Source organism: Anguilla anguilla, chromosome 13 (assembly GCF_013347855.1).
Source record: "Anguilla anguilla isolate fAngAng1 chromosome 13, fAngAng1.pri, whole genome shotgun sequence".
Lineage (NCBI taxonomy): Eukaryota > Metazoa > Chordata > Actinopteri > Anguilliformes > Anguillidae > Anguilla > Anguilla anguilla.
The window spans coordinates 35794339-35819375 of NC_049213.1; the positions used below are offsets into that span (position 1 = coordinate 35794339).

Sequence of the window (25037 nt, forward strand, 5' to 3'; positions counted from 1 at the left end):
TTGGTGGTGGGTGAGGTGAGTTCCCCCTCATCACTGTAAAGCACTTTGAGCATCTGGAAAAGTGCTATATGAATGCAATGATTGATTCACTCGTTTATTTAATCTTATCTTATCAGGCCTTGGCTGAACGCTATCTTGTGTGCCTGCCATTCCAATGCCAATGTGTGCTGAGGGACTTCACCTCAGGGGGCTGGGATATAAATAACACACTTTCAGTGTGTTGCCTCCATAGACCACCCCACCCCCCCACACCCCCATGGTGTTCACAGCACCAGTGACATACCGCAACCAATAGGAACCGAACACCATTGTTTTTTGCTTCCGCAGGGGCGCCGACGTACTGAACAATAATGACGGTTTGTGGCGTGAACAACAGCGGCTGACTCGGGATGAAGGTGACCGGTTTGGCATTATGCCAGCTCATTCGGGATCAATTGTGGGCTGCCGTGCCCTCGACGCGGTGTTATTAGTCATCTTCGCCCGCTCGCTAAATGGATCCGCGAAAAACGCAGTCTGGAGCATTACCTAAACAGTCAAAAACACTGAGCGGATTTGCCTTTCACGCGGAGAGAAATGTCAGAAGAATTCAAAGAATGCCCAGAGAACTCTTTGTTGCCGCGGTGACTCATTGCATTCCTCGTCTCCGTGCGCTTTGTCCATATTAAAATGTGCCGTAACACATTTTAAAACCCTGGAACAAAAGCGGAGACGTGCGCTATGGGAAATTGAGTTCAGAGACCATTTAAGGTTTTGTACCTGTCAAAAGGGAAAAGAATTAACTCATCTTTATGGGCATTCTTATCCAGAGCAACCTGCACAACTTTATTGTACGCATTCTTGCGTAGTTATCCGTTTACACAGCTGGGTATACAGTACGCTGAAGCACCTTTTCCAATGGCACAACAGCAGAGTACTACTTGGGAATCAAACCTGCAAGCCTGATGGTGCAAACCCTGGTCCTTACCCGGGTATAAGTTCTCCTTTACCTGTTACACCTACAGAGCAGCTGAGAACTGGAGCTATGACCTCACTGCTGTCATGCGTCCATAAACAGACAGTCTTTGAGTTTGGAGTGGTATTAGGACACCGTCTTGCAGTACTCATGTCTAGGACTTAGACTCGAGTCACAATAGTTGTGACTTGACTAGGACGCGATCATCTGTGATTTGGGACTTGACTCGGACCTGGGGATTTTTTTGATTTGGACTTGAATTTTTGTGTAATAAGTTACCGTATTATGGGCTAGTCATGTTGCCTAAAAAAAATAAAAAAAAGGAAGAGGGATTCAATGTCTCTGGCTCTCTGCACTTGTAATCAACTATGTAATAGCTGTAACGTGATTCTTTTTTTTCTTTTAAGTTGTTTCTGGACATTAATATGAGTTACCATAGAGAGCACTTGGAATGGGACTTGGACCGGTGATTGGGGGGGACTTGGACTTGGTCTCGGACTTGAGTGCTGGAGACTTGGGACTCGACCTGGACTTGGACTTGACTGCTGCACTGCAGCCCACCCACCCACCCACTCACCTGCCACTCACATACAGCAAGGAGAGAGCTTCTTTATTAGTATTCGCAGGCAGGCGAGTGAAGGCTGAGAGCAGGCTTTCTCCGCGTGGCACAAAGACACAGCATGCGCGAGGAGGAGAGACGGCACATTTATTTTCAGATGTGGAAGCGGAGGACTACGTGGGCTCATAATTTAAATATCACAGTCACAGCAGACTCTTTGATCTTCCTTGTGAGTAATTGGGGTCATCAGAGGCAAGTCGTTTTTTTTTTTTTTTTTTTTTTTTTTTTTTCCCTCCCGCCTTAATTTCCCTCCATCACATAACCTAGCTGAGAATTGTCCTGTATTTTTATAAACAGCAACCCCACCCCCCTCCCCTCTCCACCCTCGGAACGCTCTCTGGCAGAAAGTTCTAGAACAGATTGCCGCTACGTATCAGACGCTTTGTCGGAAAGGACAATCCAATAAGCGAGCCAGCTTAAGTCAATTTATTATTCTTTTTTTTTTTTTTTTTTTTTGCTTCTTCCATCTTGAAACGTTCTGCCGGGGCTGTATATTGGCGGGGGCGTCGGGGGTCGGCGAGGAGGAAGCGTACCGTCGGCGGCGTCAGAAGAACGCATCGGCAGCGCGTGTGTTCGGGCATCGAGTGCGTGTCTTAATAACAACGGTGACGGCGGAAGCGACGCGTCTAAAAATAATCCCCGCGAAACACTAAAGGGGGGGGACTGGGGGACTGGGGGGGGAGGCTGAGGGGTGCTGGGGGGGGTGGAAGCTGAGGGGTCCTGGTGGGGGGGGGGAGCTGAGGGGTGCTGGGGGGGGGAGGTGGAAGTTGAGGGGGGCTGGCACCTCCTCAGACAGCCGCTGTGGGTGCTGAGATGTAAGTGTAGCGCGGCTTTCTGGGCTGGAGGAGGGTGCAGAGCCACTGAATTCCCTGCTGTGCGTAAGTGGCGGCCTGTTCCACTGGAAGCCGAAATGATTCTCCCGCTCCCCCAGCTTCCCCCGCTCCCCCTGCTCCCCCACTCCCGTCCGCCCTGTGATCCTCCGGGGGGAGGGAAGGCTCCCTCCCGTCTCGCCGCTCCCGATGCAGAGCTGATGCCAACTCGCCACGGCAAAGGGCGGCGGGGGGGAGGTTCGAGGGGGAGGGGGGAGGATCACAAAAACAGGGAGAAAGAAACACTGATACCTTCTGGCACCTCCCAGAATGCACTGTGTCAATCCCGTGTGATGATCACAGCCAGGGAGCAGTTGCCGAACCCCTCTGTCTCTGCACCCTATTTTTAGCCAGCTTAGGGGGGTTCACGTACCCTCCTCTTATCTCTGCCTGCATGGTCTGGGGGGTTGGGTCTGGCACAAATCAAAAAAAGCAAAAAAAATAAATAAATAAATACATCTCATCCGCCTTTTTGTAGGGTAATCTGTTTTTATCCACCAACAGCTTTAGCAGCAAGGAGGGAATTCTGTAGCAGACACCCCAGTTTTTTCTCTGAGCATTGCAGACTCTCGAGGTGATGAGCCTCTTTTCACCTTGAACTTGTGGGGAAGAACATCTCTCACAGATGCTTTGTCTTTTTTTAAAATGATGCTAATTTATGCATGGCCTCCTCAATAGATACAGATATTAAAGAAACATAGAGAAATAAAAAAACAACTGTAATCAAAATGGTCAAGCAGAGACACACCAGAGTACTGGATAAAGGGTCATAGAACTCCTGTTACCCCTGATAGTGAGAAAAGAACCAGACTGGAAAAACTACCCCACCATCATGACACTAGACAAACTAGTGATAGTGATGCATCCTGGAGCAAGGGCTTGCATCCAATCACAGAAGACATCACTTCTTTATCTGAATGTTGTTTGGGCAATAACGCTGCCAGTCAATGAGGTCATCCTGCTCTGTTCCATCCGCAGTGTCGGGCATGCAGGCGTGGGATATAAGATTTATGCAGTGCATTACAAAAATCTTTATTTTTTTAGGTTTGCGGAACACTGCTCCAGTTCTCCAGTTCATAGCTCTTGTCTGCCTCTTCAGACTGCAGTACGAGCTCTTTAGTCTGATCTTCTGCGATATCTCTTTCAGGAGTAAAATAGATTAGTATGTCTTCTGGGGGGGGGGGGGGGGGAGAAAAAAAAAGTTTGTGAAAATGATTTTTAAAGAAAAGTGATTGGTGGAATGAGTGGCTTTGCGTGGAGGACAGGGTGAGGTCCTGAAAGGTGAATCCTTTCAAATGGGTGCTCTAAAAATGTGACGCTTTGTATGCCACGTTAGTACATTTTACTGTCAAGATCTAGCTGGATTTTCAAACCCCCGGTAAGCCCGACTCTTATTCCAGGAAGAAGGAAAGACGGGGACCGGTTGTGAATGATCAGTGGGGCTAACGGAAGGTAGATGCCTCTTCTTTTGTTGTTGCTGTAAACCAGGGCTGCCCAACCCTGTTCCTGGAGATCTACCGTCCTGTAGGTTTTCACTCCAACCATAATTTGATACACCTGATTCTACTGATTAGCAGCTGTAAACCAGGGCTGCCCAACCCTGTTCCTGGAGATCTACCGTCCTGTAGGTTTCCACTCCAACCCTAATTTGATACACCTGATTCTACTGATTAGCAGCTCAACGAGATCCCTACCTGTTGAATGAGGTTGAGCTTTGTTAGGGTTGGAGTGAAAACCTACAGGACGGTAGATCTCTAGCTGTTGAATGAGGTGTGCTTTGTTAAGGTTGGAGTGAAAACCTACAGGACAGTAGATCTCTAGCTGTTGAATGAGGTGAGCTTTGTTAGGGTTGGAGTGAAAACCTACAGGACAGTAGATCTCTAGCTGTTGAATGAGGTGAGCTTTGTTAGGGTTGGAGTGAAAACCTACAGGACGGTAGATCTCTAGCTGTTGAATGAGGTGTGCTTTGTTAGGGTTGGAGTGAAACCCTACAGGAAGGTATATCTATAGCTGTTGAATGAGGTGTGCTTTGTTTGGGTTGGAGTGGAAGCCTACAGGATGGTAGATCTCCAGGAATATGGTTGGGGAGCACTGTTGTAAACAATGACACAAATCAGGGTTTGGTGTTATAAACCAATCACAGGCTCTGACTAAAATTGTCATTATTCTCCTACGTTTTAATAGAGATCCGAAAACGGCAAATCAGCCAGTTTTCCGAAAGGAAAAGAGCAAGACATTTGCACGGTGCTTAAAACGAGGAATTCGCAGTCTAAACACCGAGTCCATTGCGGTTTATCAATGTCTAAACGCTAAACAGCAGGGAAACGACCGAAAGAGACATCGTGGGGGCCTGTTGGAAACACTGTCGAGTTTCAGAATTTAAAGGGAAAGAATTAAGTTTTCACAGGCGGGAATTAAGGTCTTAAAAGAGCCATCTGCGGAAGTCCAGATGGCGGGAGTTTCTGGGCGACTGCTGTCTTTTATTAGAACGGGGGACGGCGTTCGGCGAAAACACACCGGCTCAGACCCTGGCTCCCGCCCAATGGCGGCCCTTGTGTGTCCAGCTGTTGCCCTCCCAGAGATGCCTGGGATTTGGGCTGACATTTCCCCAGCGCTTCTTTGATATTTCCCCAACATCAACAGAGCCCGAAACCAGGAAATCACCGGGGGCCAGCCGATTGAGGACCGGTTGGGTGGGGAGGGGGGCAGATGGGATCTGTTGGTAATCGCAGACTGAGGAACTGGCGCTTGAACAATAGCATCAAAACTGCTATTTTTTGCACCTTTTGTAATATTATATATATATATATATATATATATCACAATTAAAATGGCTTTCAAAAAATAAAAATAAAAAATTTTAAAACCTGTGGCCCTGAACGACCGCGTAGACCCTGAATGCTAGCAGCCAGCTCGGACCATCAAGCGGTGACGCAGCTGGACTCGAAAACGTTTAGAAGCACCCCAATTGGTCATTGGGCTTTTTGTAGCCTAATGCTGCATTTGGTCAGTTCTGAAGGGGTGGGGAAGTTGTCCAATTGCGTTAGTGCTTGTGATGGCTTTCAGGTGGACAGGACCTTCCCCGTAGGTGCCGAAAATCTAATCAAGAGTAATTACGGAGTAATTGAGTTTCTCGCAAAAGTTGCTGTTGCTTCGAATGCTACGCAATGGAAAAGTCAGTGCACAACACCCCCCCCCCCCCCCCCCCCTCCCCCCCCCGGTTTGGCCTGGGGCCCATCAGACCTTCCAAGGAACAGCTGGTAATTAGTCTCATGGCTGCAAGAGGAGGCTTTGCCACTCCGCTGATATGTCATCCAACGGCACATGGCGAGCCAAGAGACCAGGGTAAGTCCACTGAATCAGCGGTTTCTAATCACAAGCCTGTGAATCTCTCCGTGCCCCCGCGTCTCCCGGAGCCAAGATGGAGAGATGGGCAATCTAATGGAGTTAATTAGCGCGGGATGCTGGTAGCGTCCTGGGCCCGTGCCTCCGCGCATCGCAGAGCCAAGATGGAAGCTGGACCGATCTGGGGGGAGATTTAATGAAATCGAACGAAGTCAGTTTCGCGAGGCGAGGTTTTTTTGCGAGGAGCGACGGGAGGTTCGGAGGGAGGGTGTCTTCCCAGCCGAGGCCCGGTGAAGTTCGACACCTTACTACGGCCAGCTACTATCGCTCAGAAGTTTTCGGCTTTCTAGAAAACTTACTTTAATTATTGGCTTACTGGAAAGGAGGTGGAGGTGGGGGGAGGGATTGGTGATCTGTACCAACCCCCCCCTCCCCCCCCCACCCCCGCTTCCAGCTGTCTCCCTCTTTGCTGTCTCTCTCGCGGCAGCTGGCAGGGAAAGTTTTATCCATATCGCTTGACAGCTTTTCTCACTGCAGGGCAGTGGGGGTGGGAGGAGAGGGTGAGGGGAGGGAAGGGAAGGGGGGGGGGGGGTCATCCGATTTTTAAAAAGGCAGCCGCCGCTCGAGAACACTTCTGCGGCTTCTCCCTAGCTCCCCAAACGCACGTTTGCCTTCACAGCATATCAGTTTTCCATCCTGACGCTGATCCTTGACCGTGCCGTCAAAATACCCCCTCTCCACTCTCACCCCCCCACCCCCCCCCACCCCCCTTACTGTTCTTCGATTAAGAAAAAAAAACAAACCAAAAAAAAAAGCGGATTTTGAAATGCGATGCGCTCCACCAGCTCCCGTTTCAGGGGGGGGGGGGGGGGGGGGGGGGTTATGAACCCGCTATCACCCCCTGCTCCGGCTAACCGCGGCGGCCCTGCCCCGCCAGCAGAGGGGGTTGATCAGTGAGTGCCGCCGAGGGCGACGGCGTGTGCGGTGTGGGCTGCCGCTGTTTGATCTGCGGGTGGCTGGGGATTTGTCTTTTCATCATCTCTCTCCAGGAGCAGACCGCGGCCCGCCGGCTGCCAGTTATTGCAGAACTGTTTGGTCAGCTGTTTGCTCCCGCTGCTGAGCTTTTAGATTTCTCTTAAGATAGCGTGGTGTGGGGGGGGGGGGGGAGCTCTCCTGCAGTTTGCTGCAGTGTCGCTGCACCCCCCCCCCCCCCCCCCACCTCTCCACCTCTCCCCCTCCTGTCCCCTTCCCCCCCATCGCGTCAACAGCATAACGGTGACCTGGAAGTGAATCGGAACTTTGGCAAAGTTCACGGCTAAAGTCATTTGCTAACTCTGCACTGGTGGATGATACCCTTGGGGAAGGTCCTAAATTCTTAAGATAGTTGGTGTGGGTGATAGTTGGCTCCCCCCCCCCTCCCCTTCCCCCCTCACGTCAATAGCAATAGCGGTGACCTGGAAGTGAATCGGAACTTTGGCAAAGTTCATGGCTGCAGTCATTTTGCTAACTCTGCACTGGTGGATGATACCCTTGACGAATTCTAGATTACTGCTCGGCTGCTTTGTGTCTGCGATGGGGGTGAAGCCATTGTCTCTTATCGTTCGCTCATTCGCTCGATTGCATTAAGCTCAAAAAATGAAATCAACAGCACCGTGCTCAAGCACGTTTTACTCAATTAGTTGCGCCGCAACGGAGGAGATTAAAGGACAGATTTAGAAAAGGTTGATGCATTTATCAAGGGCTGAATAAGATGGAAATTGTCAAGAGCAGGAAGTATATCTCGGAACAGAACAGTGCTGATATACATACTTGAAACAATGGCACAGCATAAGCAAGAACGTCTATTAATAGATGTTCTGACCCTTAACAAATTCCGGCTTTTTTAAACATTGATAAATGTTTCAAACCATTTGTGAGACTGTCCTTGTAATGTACTGTGTTGCTTAAACTGACATCAATAGAACATACTTAATTGCAGCTGAATTAGTTTTTATTTGTGATCTACTCAAACCCTCTCACAATGCCTCCCAGCATTTTGTTCATATATGGAATTACTTTTTTAAATTTTAAATACTGTATATATCGACAGCATACTGAAGCGAACACTTCAGGTTCACTTTTACTAATGTGAGTGTGGTGTGTGGTATTCTATGAGTATGATGTTCTCTGATTGAACCAGTGAATCATATTTAAACTCACCGATATGAGCCAATCATTAATGCAGTGGAGAGCAAATCCATTTGATTGGCTCAAAAGTGATTGGCAGCTCACTGTAGCAGCAGCTGTCACGGCATTCACGGAACTACACTGGCCCATTAGCGATACGATTGGTTGTAGAAGTGTGTCTCGTACTGCCTCGAGCCAATCAATGAATCCTGATCCGACACTGGGCCTCGTCCACTAACCGACCACCATTACCATAGAAGGTCACCATAGAAGGCAGCAGCATTCAGGGCAGCAGTGGGTGGTGACCTACCCTCACCGTGGTGAATGCGGAGGTGGTTTAGCTGCTCTGTGAACTCGGTCTCCTCGATGGTCTCCGTCCGAGGCACTGACAGCGAGAAGCGGCGTTTGAAGTTCTTCATCTTGTTCATTGTGCTGGATGCTTGCTCCTGGAGAGAGAGAGGAAGACTGGCATTCAGTTATATCACGCAGGGAAAATGTCAAGTGTCAACTCACAGCCCAACAGAGTGCATACAACACATACAAGACACTCACTTTAGATCCAGTGTCTGTGCTGTTTTACATTCATATGACGCTATATTTGAAGATTGGTGCTATTCTGTATAGTTCTTAGTATTACAATTAGTCATCACAGTGATGTTGTCTCACTTATCTTTACTTATTTATTGCTTTTTATCTGTTTAAAAAAAAAACATATTTATACACATTTCTGTCTTTTATATATTAACTTTATTTTTATTTATCTTATGTTTTATACCTACAAAGTGAAATGTGCCTAGTCAAAAGCATTTCTTTGTCCAGGATGACCCAATAGGGACCATATGTACTCTTAAGAGTTGATTTAACACTGAACATTTTACTGTGTACAAGCACAACACATACAGTAATCTGTTTTACAGTGTTTAGAAAACTATGGAATGCACTCTCATTCACCAACTGGTTGCCAGGAACCTGTAACCAGAAGTACCTTTTGTCAAGGCAAACCTGGCCAAGATAACAGCAATGAAATACAACACCCAAAAAGCCCACATTAAACACAAACACAAATAGCACAATCGCACACACTTGTACCAAGTCAATTATTAAAGAATACACAACCTAGTATCCCGTGATGAAAAAAGTTATTCTCTGTTTTACACAGAATTATGAACAAGGGAGCAAAGGAGCAAATTTGCTGTCACGCAGAGAGATCACAGGGAGTACAGTTTTTGCAGATCGTTCCACGTCCCAAGTTGCATAACGAAGAATTTGTTTTCCCAAAATCTGTTTATGCCCTAGGAACATTTAAAAAGGTCACCGTGTAGATAAATGTGTCTGATAGCTGCATGTTTTCACTGAGAGGAAGCCACAGGAGCGGGCTAGGAGATTACCCAGGCTGAACAAGCTGTACAGCCAGAACTTGATTTACTTTTTTTTTCTCTCCCCCTCACAGTGAAGTAAGAAGATTTATTTTATGCTCTTACAATTTGTTGCGAAAAGTGCCAATAAAAAATCCAGGCGTGTGGCTTCTCCCCCCTCTTAGAGGAAATCACACATTATGTTCACACCGCGTTTCAATCCCGAAGCCATTGTTTCCTGTATCGTTTCAGCGGGGCCTTGGGGTTGGCCTGCCTCCCACGGCTTGCTTTGAAGCTCGGGCTAGCGTCAAATAAAATCGTTTGAATCGTGCCTTGAGTCTACCTTGATCCCCATCTACCGGGCTTTGAAGTGACATTCAGCCTTGGGGCCAAAACAAAAGACAGGGGTAAAATAACCTAGCCAGAAGAAAAAAAGAAGAAAGAAAATTCAATTAAAATGGAGGATCACCCACAAATTAGGATGCCCGTTTGCTAGGTAAGAGCAAGGAAAGCTACTCAATAAAGAAGCTAGCTATTATCTAGGTTATTTACACAGCCGGGTAATAAGCTAGCTACAGTAAGCAGATACCGCATCGAGTAGCAACCTTGCTATCAAATAATGATTCATTTAACTGTGTGTCCTTGGCTAATCACGTACAGGTACTGTATCCTGCATGTCTCAATCTAGCAAGCAGTTCCTTTTTTATAAATCACTCTGACATTCACAAGCACTCTTTATTGAGAGACGCTTGAATTCCAAACTAAAACAAAACAGTGTTTAGATATGTAGTAATCTGAACGGTAGCGTTCACCATTTAGGAACAACATGCAAAAATGTATAATATTATACTATATATAATTTATATATGGAATATTATATATCCATGAATCTACATATCCAATATACATTCCATTACTGTTCATGTTACCATGAATGCGCCATTTCAGCCGAAGTTAATATCTTGTTGAGTATCTTATTCATTTGTGCGTAATGTCTACTTGTGGTATTGTGAGGGTACAGTTTTCCCCCCAATGGGGCAAATTAACCTATCACAATTCCTCTTTCTACACCTATAAGCATTATTGTCCATTTTGAGAAATGTTCCAAACAAAAAGGGAATACTCTTTTTTAGCAATATGGAAACTTATGTTCACTCTAGGAGACAGTAAGGCTCTGTTTCCTTCCTGATAGCAGTCCCAGACCGTCGGATCCAATTATCAGATAGATCCACGTCTGCATCCGTGCACGTTGGTGCCAAGGACACCGGGAAACAGCGAGTTGATTTGACAATGGGGTGTTGTTTACGGTGTACAAATCCAAATCTCACTGTCACACTTCTCTGCTTTACCATCTCCTGTGCGTGCGCTCTCTCTCTCTCTGTCACTCTCTCTCTTTCTTTATCTCTCTCACTCTCTGCCCCCCCCCCACCACCCTCCCCCTCATTTTCGCCCTCTCTGAATCGTTACTGGACGGGAGCCGGTGCAGTTTCCGTTGCTAGGGGCCTGCCTGTGTACTGGTTGTCATCGCAAGGGGATGCGGAGGCTGGTTAGTTAATAAATGGCTGCTTCCAAAGATGCCCAGCAGTGATGAAAATAATGATCGGAAGCCAGGGGGGAGTCCTGCTTTGGAGACCGGCGGTATGCAGTGGCTGCTGAACTCACAAGCTTGTGTGTCCCTGTGTGTGTGTGTGTGTGCGCGTGTGTCCCTGTGTGTGCGCGTGTGTGTGCGTGTGTGTGTGCGCGCGTGTGTCCCTGTGTGTGTGTGTGTGTGTGCGTGTGTGTGTCCCTGTGTGTGTGCGTGTGTGTGCGCGCGTGTGTGTGTGTGTGTCCCTCTGTGTGTGTGTGCGTGCGTGCGTGCGTCCCTGTGTGTGTGTGTGTGCGTGCGCGTGCGCGTGTGTCCCTGTGTGTGCGCGTGTGTCCCTGTGTGTGTGCGGGGGTGTGTGTGTGTGCATATATGTGTGTTTTGTGTGTGTGTGTGTATTTGTAATATAGTCTACTAAATTTTGAGTAGGGCAGGTAGCAGTCAATATATATTTTTCCCCAAGCAATTCATACATTTGATTTAAAAGAACTACATCAGGATTAAAAGCCTTCAGAATCTTTCCTTACACCTGCATTTTTTATTAGTAATGGAATGGCTTATTGAACGGAATGTATGCAGTCTGTTTCTACCTAATCTTTCAATACTTAAGAGTATATATTCAATTAAAATATTTTTTGTGTCATTTAGGGCACTAAATATACTTCAAGGGCAAGAGAGCATATATGTGTAAGACAATTTCCTCATAGTCAGTCCCTAATTGTTTTACTAATTGCTTGTCTGTGCGCATACAGTGTAGTCACGGTGTGCATGATGTCATTACCCTTTTATGACATCATCGTTCCTTTCACATATGCGTTTCTTTCTTGTCCTTTTTTGTCCTTCATTCAGTTATATGCTATCAATGGTTGTTAAGGGTCTTAATCATCATAGATAAAGGCCCTTAACCGCATCAGGAGTTTTATAGTAGGCATAATGTTAGTAAGGCTTCGTCATTGTACAAAGATTAAACGGTTAAATTAAAAGTTTCATGAGAGCCCCTGGACAGAAAAAGTCAGCAAAATCCACTTTGAATTCTTTTGAACACCTTCCTGCATAGAACTGAGTCGCACAATGGAATCTCTATTTGAGGACTACTTAATAGTGTCTCTGCACAAAAGCTTTTGAGCCTCTACCGTTCATTTTTTTGTTGCACAGAAGTAGAGATAATGCCGGCACTCTTTTTATATCCATTTCATTTGTAACATGACCACTTTTAGAACAATTAGGTTTACAACGCTGTTCCGGTAAGCTGGTCATACTACCCCATTACTTGAGAAGCTCTATTTGCGATGAGGACTGTGCATTTTCTTTGGGTATAACTTAAGCAAAATGCCAATATAAATGATACAGATTTAACAGCCTGGATGTTGATGATTTTGTGCTACTTCCCTTTTCCTGAATAGCAGGGATTGCATTACATGGTAATTACATGTAACTGTGACTGCATTACATGGTAATTACATGTTCCAGAGACTGCATTGCACGGGAATTGCATGTAACAGTGACTATTACATGGGAAATACATGGACTATCTCAATGTTGAAATCGCATTAAAAATCAAAAACCAATCAATTTTTATATTAAATTAGTTGGCAATCAATGCATACTCGTTCAACTGCACTGATTACTATGTTCATTGGTGAAGCCTGTTTTATTTTAATGATGTAATATCACTGTGACATAATCACTGAAATCATTGTTGTAATATCCCTTCAGTTGCCGTTTCCTCCATTGTGAATTTGCAGTTTGGACGGCAACCCTGAGCTTTAAAATAGATTTCTCTTCTCTTTACCCATCAGCCCTTGTAAAGGGGTGGGGACTGACTGATTGATGGCTCCTTTCGTGCTTTTTCATTGGACAGGCCTGGTAAAACACCGTTGTGGCACCAGGCAGTATGTTGGGTACCGCCTATTTCACCAGCCCTTTGCATGTTCATAATCAGCATCTGTAAAGTTCTACTGGCTTATTGCATGAGTCACTGGTTAAACCGCCCAGGGTTTTTCATGTTTAATCTTTTGTTGATGATAATTAGAAGGAAATCTGTACAATCCACTGGTGGTGAAATGACTTGCTTAAAGATATTACAGAGCAATTCCAGTTGTGATGTTTGTTTGGGTGCCTGCCATTTTCTTTCTTGAGCTTGCTATCTCAGGCCTAACGAGTATTTTTGTTACAAAATTTTTTTTTTGTCGTCTTCAAATAAAACGGGGGTCAGGGCATGAAATAGATCACTCGAGAACGATCCACCTTCAGGCAAAGATGACCGTCATTTTTCAATGTAACGAGAAAGGTTTCCTTTTAACATTCCCGATCGATCGAACCTGGGGGGGGGGGGGGGGGGGGGGGGGGGGGAAAGCCTGCTCTTCTCTAAAGCTCGGGATAACGAGACGCGGACCTCCCCCCCCCCCCCCCCCCCCCCTCGAGATGTGACAGTTTCCGATCCGCGCTCCCCGGGTACAAATCGCGGCCACGAGCCGCCGCGGTTCCCGCTCGCGTAAGGAGCGCCCCACCCGCCCCCGTCCCGCGGCGTCGGAGTCCTCGGCGTCGTCTCCGATCGGTGATTTATCGCTCGCTCGCTCGCTCGGGCCGTAGAGAACGGGGAAGCGATGTGAGAGCGGTGAAATGCGCTTAAATCACCGGGCCGTCCCTCTGATAGGGCCTTATCTGACTGCCACATTCCATCAGCCCCCTGTATGTGTCAGCGCCCGTAATAGGAACGGGACGTGGGGGCAGTGGGGGGGTTTTTTGCCCCCCCCCCCCAACCCCGCCTGGCCCTGCCTGCCCGCTCACCACCCTGGCTGTCCTCTACCAGGGGCCTGGTTCCAGCAGAGGGCATCATGAGTCGTGCCACACATAGATATAAATACACACACACACACACACACACGCATACACACACACACTGTCCAGATTGATAGCTTTGGGGAAGAAGATGCCAGGCTGTTCTGGGCAGATAGCAGTAGCACTGTGTGAGGAGGGCTGATTGGTCGGAATCCATCTTATACCGCAGAGAGAGTTCTCTGATTGGTCTGAATCCATCTTATACTGCAGGGAGAGTGCTCTGATTGGTCTGAATCCATCTTATACTACAGGGAGAGTGCTCTGATTGGTCTGAATCCATCTTATACTGCAGGGAGAGTTCTCTGATTGGTCTGAATCCATCGTATGCTGCAGAAAAGATACGAGAGGCCCTCACAGCGATAGGTGTGGGGGAACTGCTCAGGTTATGCACCTTGCAATGCTGTGGGCTGTTTTTAAACCAAGAAAATTCTCACTTTGCAATGAAAAATGAATAAAAATGAAAACGAAAACAAGAACTGCCATTTCATCCTAAAAAAAGACCCAAAACAATTACAGTATCTCTGAGCAGCAGTAGGGCAGATATTCCTAATGGTTTGACTTGAATATGGTCCCCGACCAAATGCTCAAATGCCTTCTCATTTTTTTTCCTTTCAACTTTTGTTTTTTTACATTTCAAAACTGACTTCACAGTGCAAAGCACCCTGGGCTTCTATGGCGTTCCACTGATGTTTGTGGGAGACCTATTAAAAAAGGATTATTGCAAGAAAAACAGCCGGAACACATATAGGAACTGGCAGACTTGACAGAGTGCAGCTGAGACTAATTGGATGGTTGGCTTGGAACTCAAGAACCCGTCAGAATGAAGGCACGTGCTGTTGGATTATGAAGTCTGGCGATCAGAGAACTGCCCTAAGAGTAACCTAATGTCCATGAATTTATGTTCAGGGTTCATGAGTTGCTGAAAAATTTAAAGTTCATGAGACGCTCAAGACCAAAAGCCTTGTGATTCTCCAGGAACCGGGTTGGATAGCCCTGCAAGACACAGTCCTCAGCATATTTCACTGGCCCTTGAAGGGGATTGTTCTGGCAAAAAAAAGGGAGATTTGTAATACTGTTAATTCCAGACTACATCAACAAGTTCTCACAATGTTGCTGCTATGTCGTGGCAATGTTATATCATTGACAAAACATTCCATCAACATTACGAGAACGTTTTTTTGTGTTCAGCTGGGGAAAGTCCTCGAACCTGGGTGGCCCATTAAGTTGATCCGCAGCAGGGGTGACTCATGTTGATTTGTCTTAAAGCCCAGATCAGGGTTAAATCTAATCCTCTGTGCTCTGCAGCCAGCTATTCCCCGAGCATGCCTGGTGAGCCACTAAGAGGGGCCTGGTGCCCAGAGACTTTTAAAATGGGACAAGCAGTGCAAGGTCCGGCCTCTCACCCAAGAGTACCGTCCCCCTCCTCTTCTCTAGCAATCACGGGCACTCGTTTTGCTGAAGAATACCACCCTCATATAGCAATTCTGTCAAGCGCATAACATCTGCCATGTCATTATTAAACTCAATCATCTTTAGGCTCTGGGGGGGGGGGGGGGCGGGGGTTGGGTGGGGGGGCGGGGGGGTGCATCTTCATCTGTTCTCTCCCGGTCTGAGGCTCAGGTGTCTCAGAGCTCTTCCCCAATTTCTCATTAAAATGGTCCCGATCAATTTTTCAAGCCCGGAGCACATTTGAGGACACTGGAACACAGGCACGAGGTGTATAATTACCATCGACAGACGCGGTGATTTCAGTTCAGCGCTGTAGGGGGGGAGGTGGGGTGTGCGTGGGTGCGTGCGTGTGTGTGCGCGTGTGTGCGGTGTGCCTGTGCGTGTGCATGTGTGTGTGTGTGTGTGTTCAGTCTAGGCATGGACGCTGCTCAAATGAAGCAATGCCTCTATCACCCAGAACCCGGAAGAGCAGGTTCAGAACGGAACCTGACGGAAGACGGATAGCTGTAATAGCCCAATTTTTTCCCCGAGCCCTCCGGTCCTGCTTACAGTACCCGTCCTCTCGCACAGCGTCTCCACTCGGGGTATTCAGAGTCTCAAAAGGACTTATCTGCGAGACAGGCCCGTGAAATAAGAGCGATCACGCGCCCGAACAGAGCCCCGTTGTGCTAAGCTCACGCTAAATGCCAGGGAGTGATTGAGCGGTACATCCTTACCTTCCCCAGGAGTTTGTTTCCAAGGCATCGCCTAAGCTACTGCGAGGGTGAGGAGGGAGCGGGGGGGGGATGGGGGGGGTGCGGGGGGGGGGGGGGGGAGCGAGCGAGAGGGACACCGAGTTCTCCTCGCCGTAAAGGGCGAGCCTTGATTTAACTGCATTGAAATTGCTCTGTGCCTCGGTGTTCCTCAAGCGCTCGGGCAATGGGATGGGAGGAGAGGTTGTGCCAAAATGCAAAATTTGGGCTGGGGGGAATGGAGGGGAGGGGAGGGGAAGGGGGGGTGGTGGGATTCGGGAGGGGGGGGGGGGGGGGGGGGCGGTTTGGGAGTTAGAAAGAGGCCCCCGGAAGCTGTGACAGAGACAGTCTGATGAAGAGAAGACCCCCCCCGCCCCCCCCCCCCCCCCCCCCCCCCCCCCCCCCCCCCCCCCCCCCCACTTCAGGCTGCACGGGCCTATTAGCATATCTCCTGCACGATTCAGATCAAAGAGCAAATTAGATCTGCTTAAGATGCACGAACGCGGGGGAGTGTTGAGTCTTCTCGCCGGCGTCACGATCGGAAATCTGTACGTTTTATTTTACCCCCCCTATCTTTTTCCCGATTGGGGTGGAGGGGCAAAAAAACAAAAAAAAATTAACTTATTTTTCATCTGCGAGGTTAACAATTGTTTCTCTCTCTCTCTCATCCGCTCTCTCTTTCTCTTTCTCTCTCTCTGTCCCCCCCCCCTCCCCCCCCTACAAAGCTGCCTAATTGGTTGTTGCCAGGAATGCGTTCCAGATCAGAATACGCTCCATTTGTCTTGTTTACAGACTACAGGGCCGGCCTGTTGGAAGAGCACACTGACATATTATTCAGGTTTCATTCACGCTGTGAAAAGTCCTGGAGATTGGCTGAAAAAAGACAGGGTTCAGGGGGATGGGGGGGCCAGGGGGGGGGGGAGGGTGGTGGTGGTGGTGGTGGTGGTGTGGAAGCACATTCGATTTTCCGGTCAGTTTGCGATCCCTTTGATAGACTTAGCCATTTCGTAATGGCCCGCTACAAGGGGTATGGCTGTTTAATTGGGAACGCGGCGATTTGTTTAAAGAGCGTGGAAAGTAACGAGGTGTATTTGATCCCCCCCGACGGTGCGAGTCCCCCGTCTCCTAGACTAATTCGCCTTTTCGCTATTGCCAGATTCCTTTGGCTAGAGCTTTCTAATGGATCACCCAAAGCATGCTGGGAAATTAAAGAAAATATATAAAATAAATCATTGATGTTTTTTGTGGCCGTCATGCCAAGCTACTCCGAGAACTCCAAGATCTAAAAACCCCATTTCTCCTTTTTCTTTTTTTTCCTCTTCATTAGTGGCGAAGAATGAGAGAGATTTTTTTCTCGAGTCAATCGGTTTAGATTTCCCTTTCTCAGGAGCCGGTGTGCGTCCGACGTGCTTTTTCTAATTTCTAGCCGAAGCCCGCTCGCCCACGCAGGCGTTAAATCGTGTCTGCGCTCGCGGCCGAATCTATTTCCGGTACGGCGGGGCGGCGGCACCGTGGCGAACGAGAGGCGCTCGGTCTGTGCCGAGAAGTAAGAATGTTCAAAAGCAAGGTCAGGAATTTTAAGTAAAAAGGATAGGAACTGTTGTCAGCCGGCCTCCACGGAGAGAGCCCCACCCCCCCCACCCCCTTAGAAGAAGAGCAACTGAAAGACGCTACATCGCTGTAAATTACCCCCCCCCCCACCCGGCAGAATTAATGCCACTGCTGATCTGATGACAGTGCGTCTGGTACACGGCTGCTAACGGGAAGCTCTCCCCAGACGACCGCCTCGTCTGCGTCGGGTGAGGCGTCGGACGTGTTGTCATGCAAAAAAACATGTTGAGATTTGTAACGAACCTTGAAGGTTTTTTCCGATCTATGGGGGGGGGGCGGGGGGGCGAAATAGCAGCACACAATCCAAATCTGCCATGTCCCTTGTAATCCCCCGAAGCCTCACGGTTGGACAACAACCCCACTGCAACTGTTTCCTGGCAAGCCAGCGCAATTACTTGCTCTCCTTTAATTATACGTTTTAGGTATCCAGCAGACGCTCTCAGTCAGAGAGACTTCTACAGCTTTGTTTTTTTCACGGCGTATGCACCTGGAGCCAGGTTCTGGTTAAATATCACGCCCAAGGGGTACGACAGCTCTGTCCCCAACTGGGAATCGAACCCACGACCTTGCAGTTGCTAGCCTGGCTGCCTAGTCACGATGCCCCCTATGCCAGCTTTGTAATGGGCATTACAGAGCCAGCTCAGTAATGACACCAGGCATGGATGCCCTGCCCTGGAACCTTGCGGCCTGTTTACTTGGCAGGAACCAATGGGGGTTTAGGGGGGCGGAGCCTGAAACAAATCCACTATGCCCCATCGCTCCTGGAAACGGCCCTTCCAGGAACCAGCGTGGGGCAGCGGCCAGAGCGGGCCGTTCTGCCTCATCAGAGGTGATGATGGAGGCTCGCGAAATCGCCTCGTGTCCCTGGTGCGGCTGGTCATTGATTGTGTCACAATACTGCCAGCACTTTGCTGCAGAACCCAAAAATAATTAAATCTCAACAAGTATTTTAGTCTCATATTTAGACTTCTGGAAACTCGATTGACATTGTGGTTTATATTCCCCAGAAGTGACAATTGATTGTCTCCTTAATGTTTCCTTCATGTTGTTAACCCAGTTATAACCATTAAATTGTAATAAACACAATTGTAGTATTGTGACCTGTTCAGCAGACAAGGACTGGGTTGGCGTGTATCTTGCATCCATTAAAAATTCATATTGAAATATTCATATCCACAAGACACGTCCTATGTAAAGCATTCCTCATTGCTAGCCAGGTTAGAGCCGGTTAGAACAGTAGGCCTGTACACTACCAGACAAAATGAAAGAAAGCAACATACTAGGCTTTTCCATCATTTAGTTAAACTTGAAGATCATTCAATGTGTGATAACGTCACACTGAGTTACTGCACACTGACATTTGACTGTATAGCAGTCTCAATCTACGGACATTACACCTGAATAAAGAAAGCCTTTGATTCCACTTGTCCATGCTTGAAAGCTATTTAATTGTCGCTAGCTAACGTTTGGCCTACTTGCCGATCCACCGTGTTCTGCGACAAGTTCGGAGTGAAAATGGGCACTGCAAATACTAACTGTACAGGTTACTGTAATATTGCAGTGCCTGCGGGCTCCAGAAATAAAACCTATTTCTTGTAGGTTATATTACATTTTTGCGAAAAGAAAAAAAGCATATTGCTTTCTCCACATCCAGAGAAGGGGCAATGCTTAGGCATTTTGAATTTAGCTTGCCTTACCCACAAAAAAGTGTGAAGAGCGCCATTTACATATTGCATGCGTGAAGGATTTGGGTGGACGTAAGGTTTTTGTTACGTAACTAACACCCAGTTAACCCAGCCTACTGAAAACTTGGTGTTTATCCAAGGGGGAAAGCATGCCAATTTCAGCACAGGCTTTTTTTTTTTTTTTCTTCCAAGAACCATTTAAAAATATTTCTTGGCCATTTGTGAATGGAAAAAAAAGTATTCTAACAACACTTCAGCAAAGATGTGCTAAATAAGACAAAAATTTTAGACAATGAGGTGAGACAATTTGACTCATTTCAAGATTTGCTAATGGGGTAAGAAAATTGCACTTGTCAAATGTTAACTTCAAAAGCTAATGCTTTCTACTGAAGGGAAAACAAATAATTTTTCAAGTCTCATTGCAAGACAAAGACACTCAAGACTGGCTTTCTTTTGCAGTGCTCATCTTCTTTCTCCAACCTGTGTTGGCATTCCTGGTTTATACGCTCCTGAATTCTGCATTAGATGGCCAAGGTTAGGGCAGTGGTTGGGTCAGCTCATCTTGGAACAGTGCTTGAGGGCGCGACTATCAGAAGCTAACAATATCTCTTTGTAGACTAACAAAGACAGAGTTTAGTATGCTTAAATAGCCCAAGGCTATTGTTTTCCATAAGAAATCCTCAATTATTTTATTTAAAATGGCTCACAAAAATGTTGATAATCCCAACATTGAAGTCAAAGTGGCAAATGATGCTCTGAAACACGACTGTATGGGGCGACATAGCTCAGAAGGTAAGACCGATTGTCTGGCAGTCGGAGGGTTGCCGGTTCAAACCCCGCCCTGGGCGTGTCGAAGTGTCCTTGAGCAAGACACCTAACCCCTAACCCATAACTGCTCTGGCGAATGAGAGGCATCAATTGTAATGCGCTTTGGATAAAAGCGCTATATAAATGCAGTCCATTTACCATTTACGACTGGATCTACTGATCATTGAAAAGCTACACTGTATTTCAGTGCTTGAAGTGGCCCGCAACGGACTGGTATGCCATACCGAGATGTCTACGCTGAGTCTCAGTGCTTTTTATAGCATTAAGCGGCACACACACAGTGCACAGGTGGTCACACAGGTGGTCTTGTAACCTAAAGGTCACAGGTTCAATTCCCAGGACACTGCCGTTGTACCCTTGAGCAAGGTACTTAACCTGCATTGCTTCAGTATATATCCAGCAGCATGAATGGATGCTATGTTAAAAAGTTGACTCTGGATAAGGGCGTCTGCTAAATTGCCTGTAATGGTAATGTGTGCCTATGAGATTCTCTCACTCGGTTTCCCACATCAGTCACTATATTGTAGTCCGTGATAACTAATTCAAGTGAGCCCGCCCATTGACATGCCATACAGGTGGACTACAATACCCAGACGGTGCCCGCTTTCTTGCGCTCTCACTGCTTTTCTGCAGTGGAACACGTCTTGTCAAGCTTGGCTGAATAAATGGGAAGTTCCGGCACTTATTTTTTCCACTTCAAACACTGCTGTGTATACAGAGACGTAGTAATATGTCTTCCTCCGTGCAATGCCAGGAAGTGGCGGAGGGGTGGGTGGGGGGTGGGGGGGGGGGCGTGGGGGGGGGGGGGGGGGGGACCTGTAAGGGGGTGATGAAGTGCTGAGGGCTGCTCCTAATCTTTGGCTGCTGTCAGTGCCTCAACTGCCGTTTCCCTCCGAGACCTTCAGAGGCCACAGAAAAGCAGTGACCTCACTTACAGGCGAGCACACCCCAGGTAGATTGGTAATCAGCCCAGGTGCTTCCGCTTCCTGTCCTCGGGCCCTGTGCAAAGGCGCAGTCTGCTGTGTCTTTGAGAAAAGACGTCCTTGGAGAGAGAGAGAGAGAGAGAGAGAGAGAGAGAGAGAGAGAGAGCTGCTGCTGTTGTGTGCGTGGGCTTTTTGTATGTGTGTCAGCCTACTCTGTTTTTTTTAATTATTTCTTTATTTTTTCATTATTTTGTTTTTATTATTAGCCACTGGGATTGGTCGTGCTTTGTAGCTTGGTTTGTTTTCTTCTTTGTCTGTGATTTATTCTGCTAATTTTATTTTTCTTTTCACCCCAGAAGGCCTGAATAAGCCATTGGCCATTTAAAAGTCCTTCAGTGTTTTGTGTTCATTTCGTCCAATCGTTGCTCGGTACGGTGTTGGTCGCTGTGCCACACTCTGTTACTGCCACTAATGTCATCTGTGCGAGAATATTGATGAGGCATTAAAAGAGGAATATACCAGTTGCTTGTTTTTCCTTTTGCTACAAGAAAAACAAAGCTTCAGGACGGCCAGTTGGCTGAATTTTATCTCTCGAGCTTAAGATCCTAGACACACATGTCTAATGCTGTGTGTACATCTCATTTAACAGGTTACATGAGTGGGTGGCTCATGTATTAATATATTCTCTCCAATAGTCAGATTGTCTTGCATTGTTTGTCATTGTTGCATATTCTTGTGGGTTGGTGGGTGGGGGATGGGGGGGGAGGGTGGAAGTATATGTCATAAGCATATCCATATCATCTAATGCAATATTTGAGAGACATTCACATTGTTGCCATTTAATTGCTGGTGCTAGGAGGAGCATGGATTGTAATTTGCATCTAATACTCATGAATACTTAAAATGGCTGTTGCAGAATTGTGTCCAAGTATGATTAATGCATAAGTAACCTTTATTGCTTGCTGACATTATGATTTTAATAAAGTTCAATATCTCTGCTAATAACTTCTGCAATTCAGTTAGCTGAATTTGTAATGATGCCATCTAGCAATCATAGCAAGATTGCTTTCTTGTACAGCTAGAACGCATCGAAGACAAGTGGGTCTAATAAACAGGACTAGGCAAGAGCTTGCAATCTAAAGTTCTATATTTTTTCTATACAACTATTGTTCTGTATTTTAATATATGTTGCTGCTCTTGAAAAATTAAATCTTTTTTGTTCAGCTGTCAGTACTGCAGCAGATATCCACAGCTTGGTGACTAATTATTGCAAACGGAGTCCGATGCCCAATTTTTGGTGAGGTTACCCTGGTACCGAGTACCGAGCCCAAACTGGACATGAATGGAACATGATTTAATTTCCACTGGTCAATTTCTCACAGCATCGCAGCAAGAAGGTCCAGGGTTCGAATCCTGGCCTGGGCCTTTCTGTGTGGAGTTTGCATGTTCTCCCCGTGTCCGCGTGGGTTTCCACCAGGTTCTCCGGTTTCCTCCCACCGTCCGAAGACATGCAGTTAGACTAATGGGAGACTCTAAACTACCCACAGGTATGAGTGTGTGAGTGAATGGTGTGTGTGCCTTGCGACAGATTGGCCTGTCCAGAGTGTATTCCTGCCCGCTCGCCCAATGCACGCTGGGACCAGCACCCTCTGTGACCCTGCCCAGGATACGCGGGTACAGATAATGGATGGATGGGTGGCGAGTTTACATTTGTCTCTCTCTTAGATTCTACAGGAAGAGGTCTTACTCAGCATGGCGAATATAAATCACAGTAACTTGTGTGACTGACACGGCCATTGTCTTTCGTAGCGTCCAGGAGCACATTTAAAACGTAACCCCACAATTTCCCCACCATCTTAGCATAATTGTCTGTGTCTAAATGCCGGTTGCTGTAAGTGTTATGGAGATAAATAGCCTTCCTGCCATTTTCTGGTTATGAGTGGCGGTACGCATGCAAATTTCTGAAGCAACGGTCTGCATTACTCCTATGGGTCCTTAAAACTACATTAATTAGGATGTGTGCGTATATCACAGCATGACAGGCTGGCTCTGCCTAATGAGTTTCTTTGCCATCTTGGTCACTAAAATGCACATTATGGGTTTTTCATGGTCTGTACCATCATAATTAGTGATTTAATGATATAATTGTGAGATTAAGGAATAGCGAGGCCATCGCGCACACACACCTTCCTTTTAGTGACTGTTTAATATATGTCATTTTGAAATCCCTCATTATTGCACACAGATACTTTTGCAATCAAACCAAGCACACATGGTTAAAGTGCAGATTCTCAACCATAGCCCGACATTTCGGGACACCATAATGCGTGAGGTCTTGTGGATTGTTGAGACCAAGATTGAAAGTGATCTAAAATTGCAGTGCAGAGCCAAATCATGAGAAAAGAGATGGCTTTGTCCCAAGCATTATGGAGCTCAATGTACCCTAAATGAAGCATGCCATTGATAAAAAAATAAGCGATGGAGGCTGTAAAAAAAAAGAACAGTATGATAAATTGTATCACATGATATTCCTTAACTACACTAATACTACAATATATATGTAATATAAATAATGTAAATGAATTTATATTATATATATGTGTGTGTGTGCGTGCGCGTGTACGCATACTTGTGCATGTGTGCGTGCGTGCGTGTGTGTGTGTATGTGCGTGCGCGTGTACGTATGCGTGCGCGTGTACGTGTGTGTGCGTGCGTGCCCGTGCGCGTGTGTGTGTGTTTTACATTTAAACAGTTCATTTTTTTTTTAAAAGAGCTCTGGGAAATGTAGTCTACGGTCTGTGAGTCACACAGGATGCAGGGTGTCTGCTAAGCTAATAAATAAGAGTGGTAATCTAATAAGGAGGAAACAGTGATACTGTGGCGTGGAGGAGGGGGCACAGCGTCAGAGGCATTTAGCGGGCGCTAAGTGCCCAAATTTAGCACCTCGGCGGGTTTTTGTGACTGAGCCCCGGAGAATTGGACGATAAATCAGACGATAAAGTCGTGCTATTAATCAGTGTCTGTCTCCCGGTCATGCGGGGAGGCGCGGCGGTGGTCTGCTCAGTGGAGACTGAGGGACAGCGGGTCCCAGGAGTGAGAGGGGTTAGATGGGAGCACAGCCTGATAATGAAAGACTGTTTGTGGTATGCAGTGTGCTTCTCTGCTGTGTGTGTGAGTGTGTGTGCGTGTACGTGTGTGTGCTCGTGTGTATTTGGGTACGTGTGTGTGTGTGCCTGTGTGTGTGTATTTGTGTACGTGTGTGTGACTGTGTGTGTGACTGTGTGTGCGTGGGTGTGTGTGTGTGTGTGTACATGTGTGTGCATGTGTGTACGTGTGCCTGTTTGTGCGTGTGCATGCATGCGTGTGTGTGTGATTGTGTGTATTTGGGTACGCGTGTGTGTGTGCCTGTGTGTGTGTATTTGTGTACGTGTGTGTGTGTGTGTGTGTGTGGCTGTGTGTGCGTGGGTGTGTGTGTGTGTGTACATGTGCGTGCATGTGTGTACCTGTGTGTATCTGTGCCTGTTTGTGTGTGTGCATGCATGCGTGTGTGTGTGATTGTGTGTGTGTGCCTGTGTGTGCATGCCTGTGTGTGCGTGTGTGTGCCCGTGTGTATACTGTATTTAAGTGCCATTGTGCCTGAAGGCTTTGTCTCATGCATTGCCAGAGTGGACAGTTTTAATGCAAATACGACAGGATAGATTAAACAAGGCCAGCAGTGTGCTGTGTCGCATTGGGGATATGACAGATAGCCCTGTAAATCTGTAAAGAAATGGTGGCAGAAATGCGCGACGTTTACAACTCCGAGAAGGCCCATTTCTCCAGATCTAATCCGGCGGTTCAGTTTGAAGAGAACAATGCTGCAGTGCGCTGTTTACTCCACGCCATTACTGGGGTGGGTATTTCAGGGGTATGAAACATTACAACGGGGGGTCATGGAGACGTGTAACCGGGGGACCTGGAAAGTGGAGGCGGGGCTGAATTGAATGCCGTGACTCCGCCTGACCCTGGACTTTGGCGGGAAGATTATTATTGTGAAGCCCCCGGTTGGTTTACACGCTGCACAGAAGCGATCGGTAAGGGG

The 25037-nt window shown here is 47.1% G+C and overlaps 1 protein-coding gene across 2 annotated transcripts in view; it reads right to left on the reverse strand.

Annotated features, from left to right (window-relative positions):
• The window catches only part of cdk18 (cyclin dependent kinase 18), a 64583-nt gene that overhangs the window by 31067 nt on the left and 8479 nt on the right, over positions 1–25037 (reverse strand). Inside the window, exon 2 of one of the 2 annotated variants that reach the window (XM_035389197.1) lies at positions 8268–8397. In XM_035389197.1, the coding sequence (XP_035245088.1) occupies positions 8268–8379 (112 nt within the window). In that variant the 5' untranslated portion in view covers positions 8380–8397. Of the gene's footprint in view, positions 1–8261; positions 8398–25037 lie in introns of both variants that reach the window. The other variant, XM_035389196.1, reaches the window with a different exon arrangement.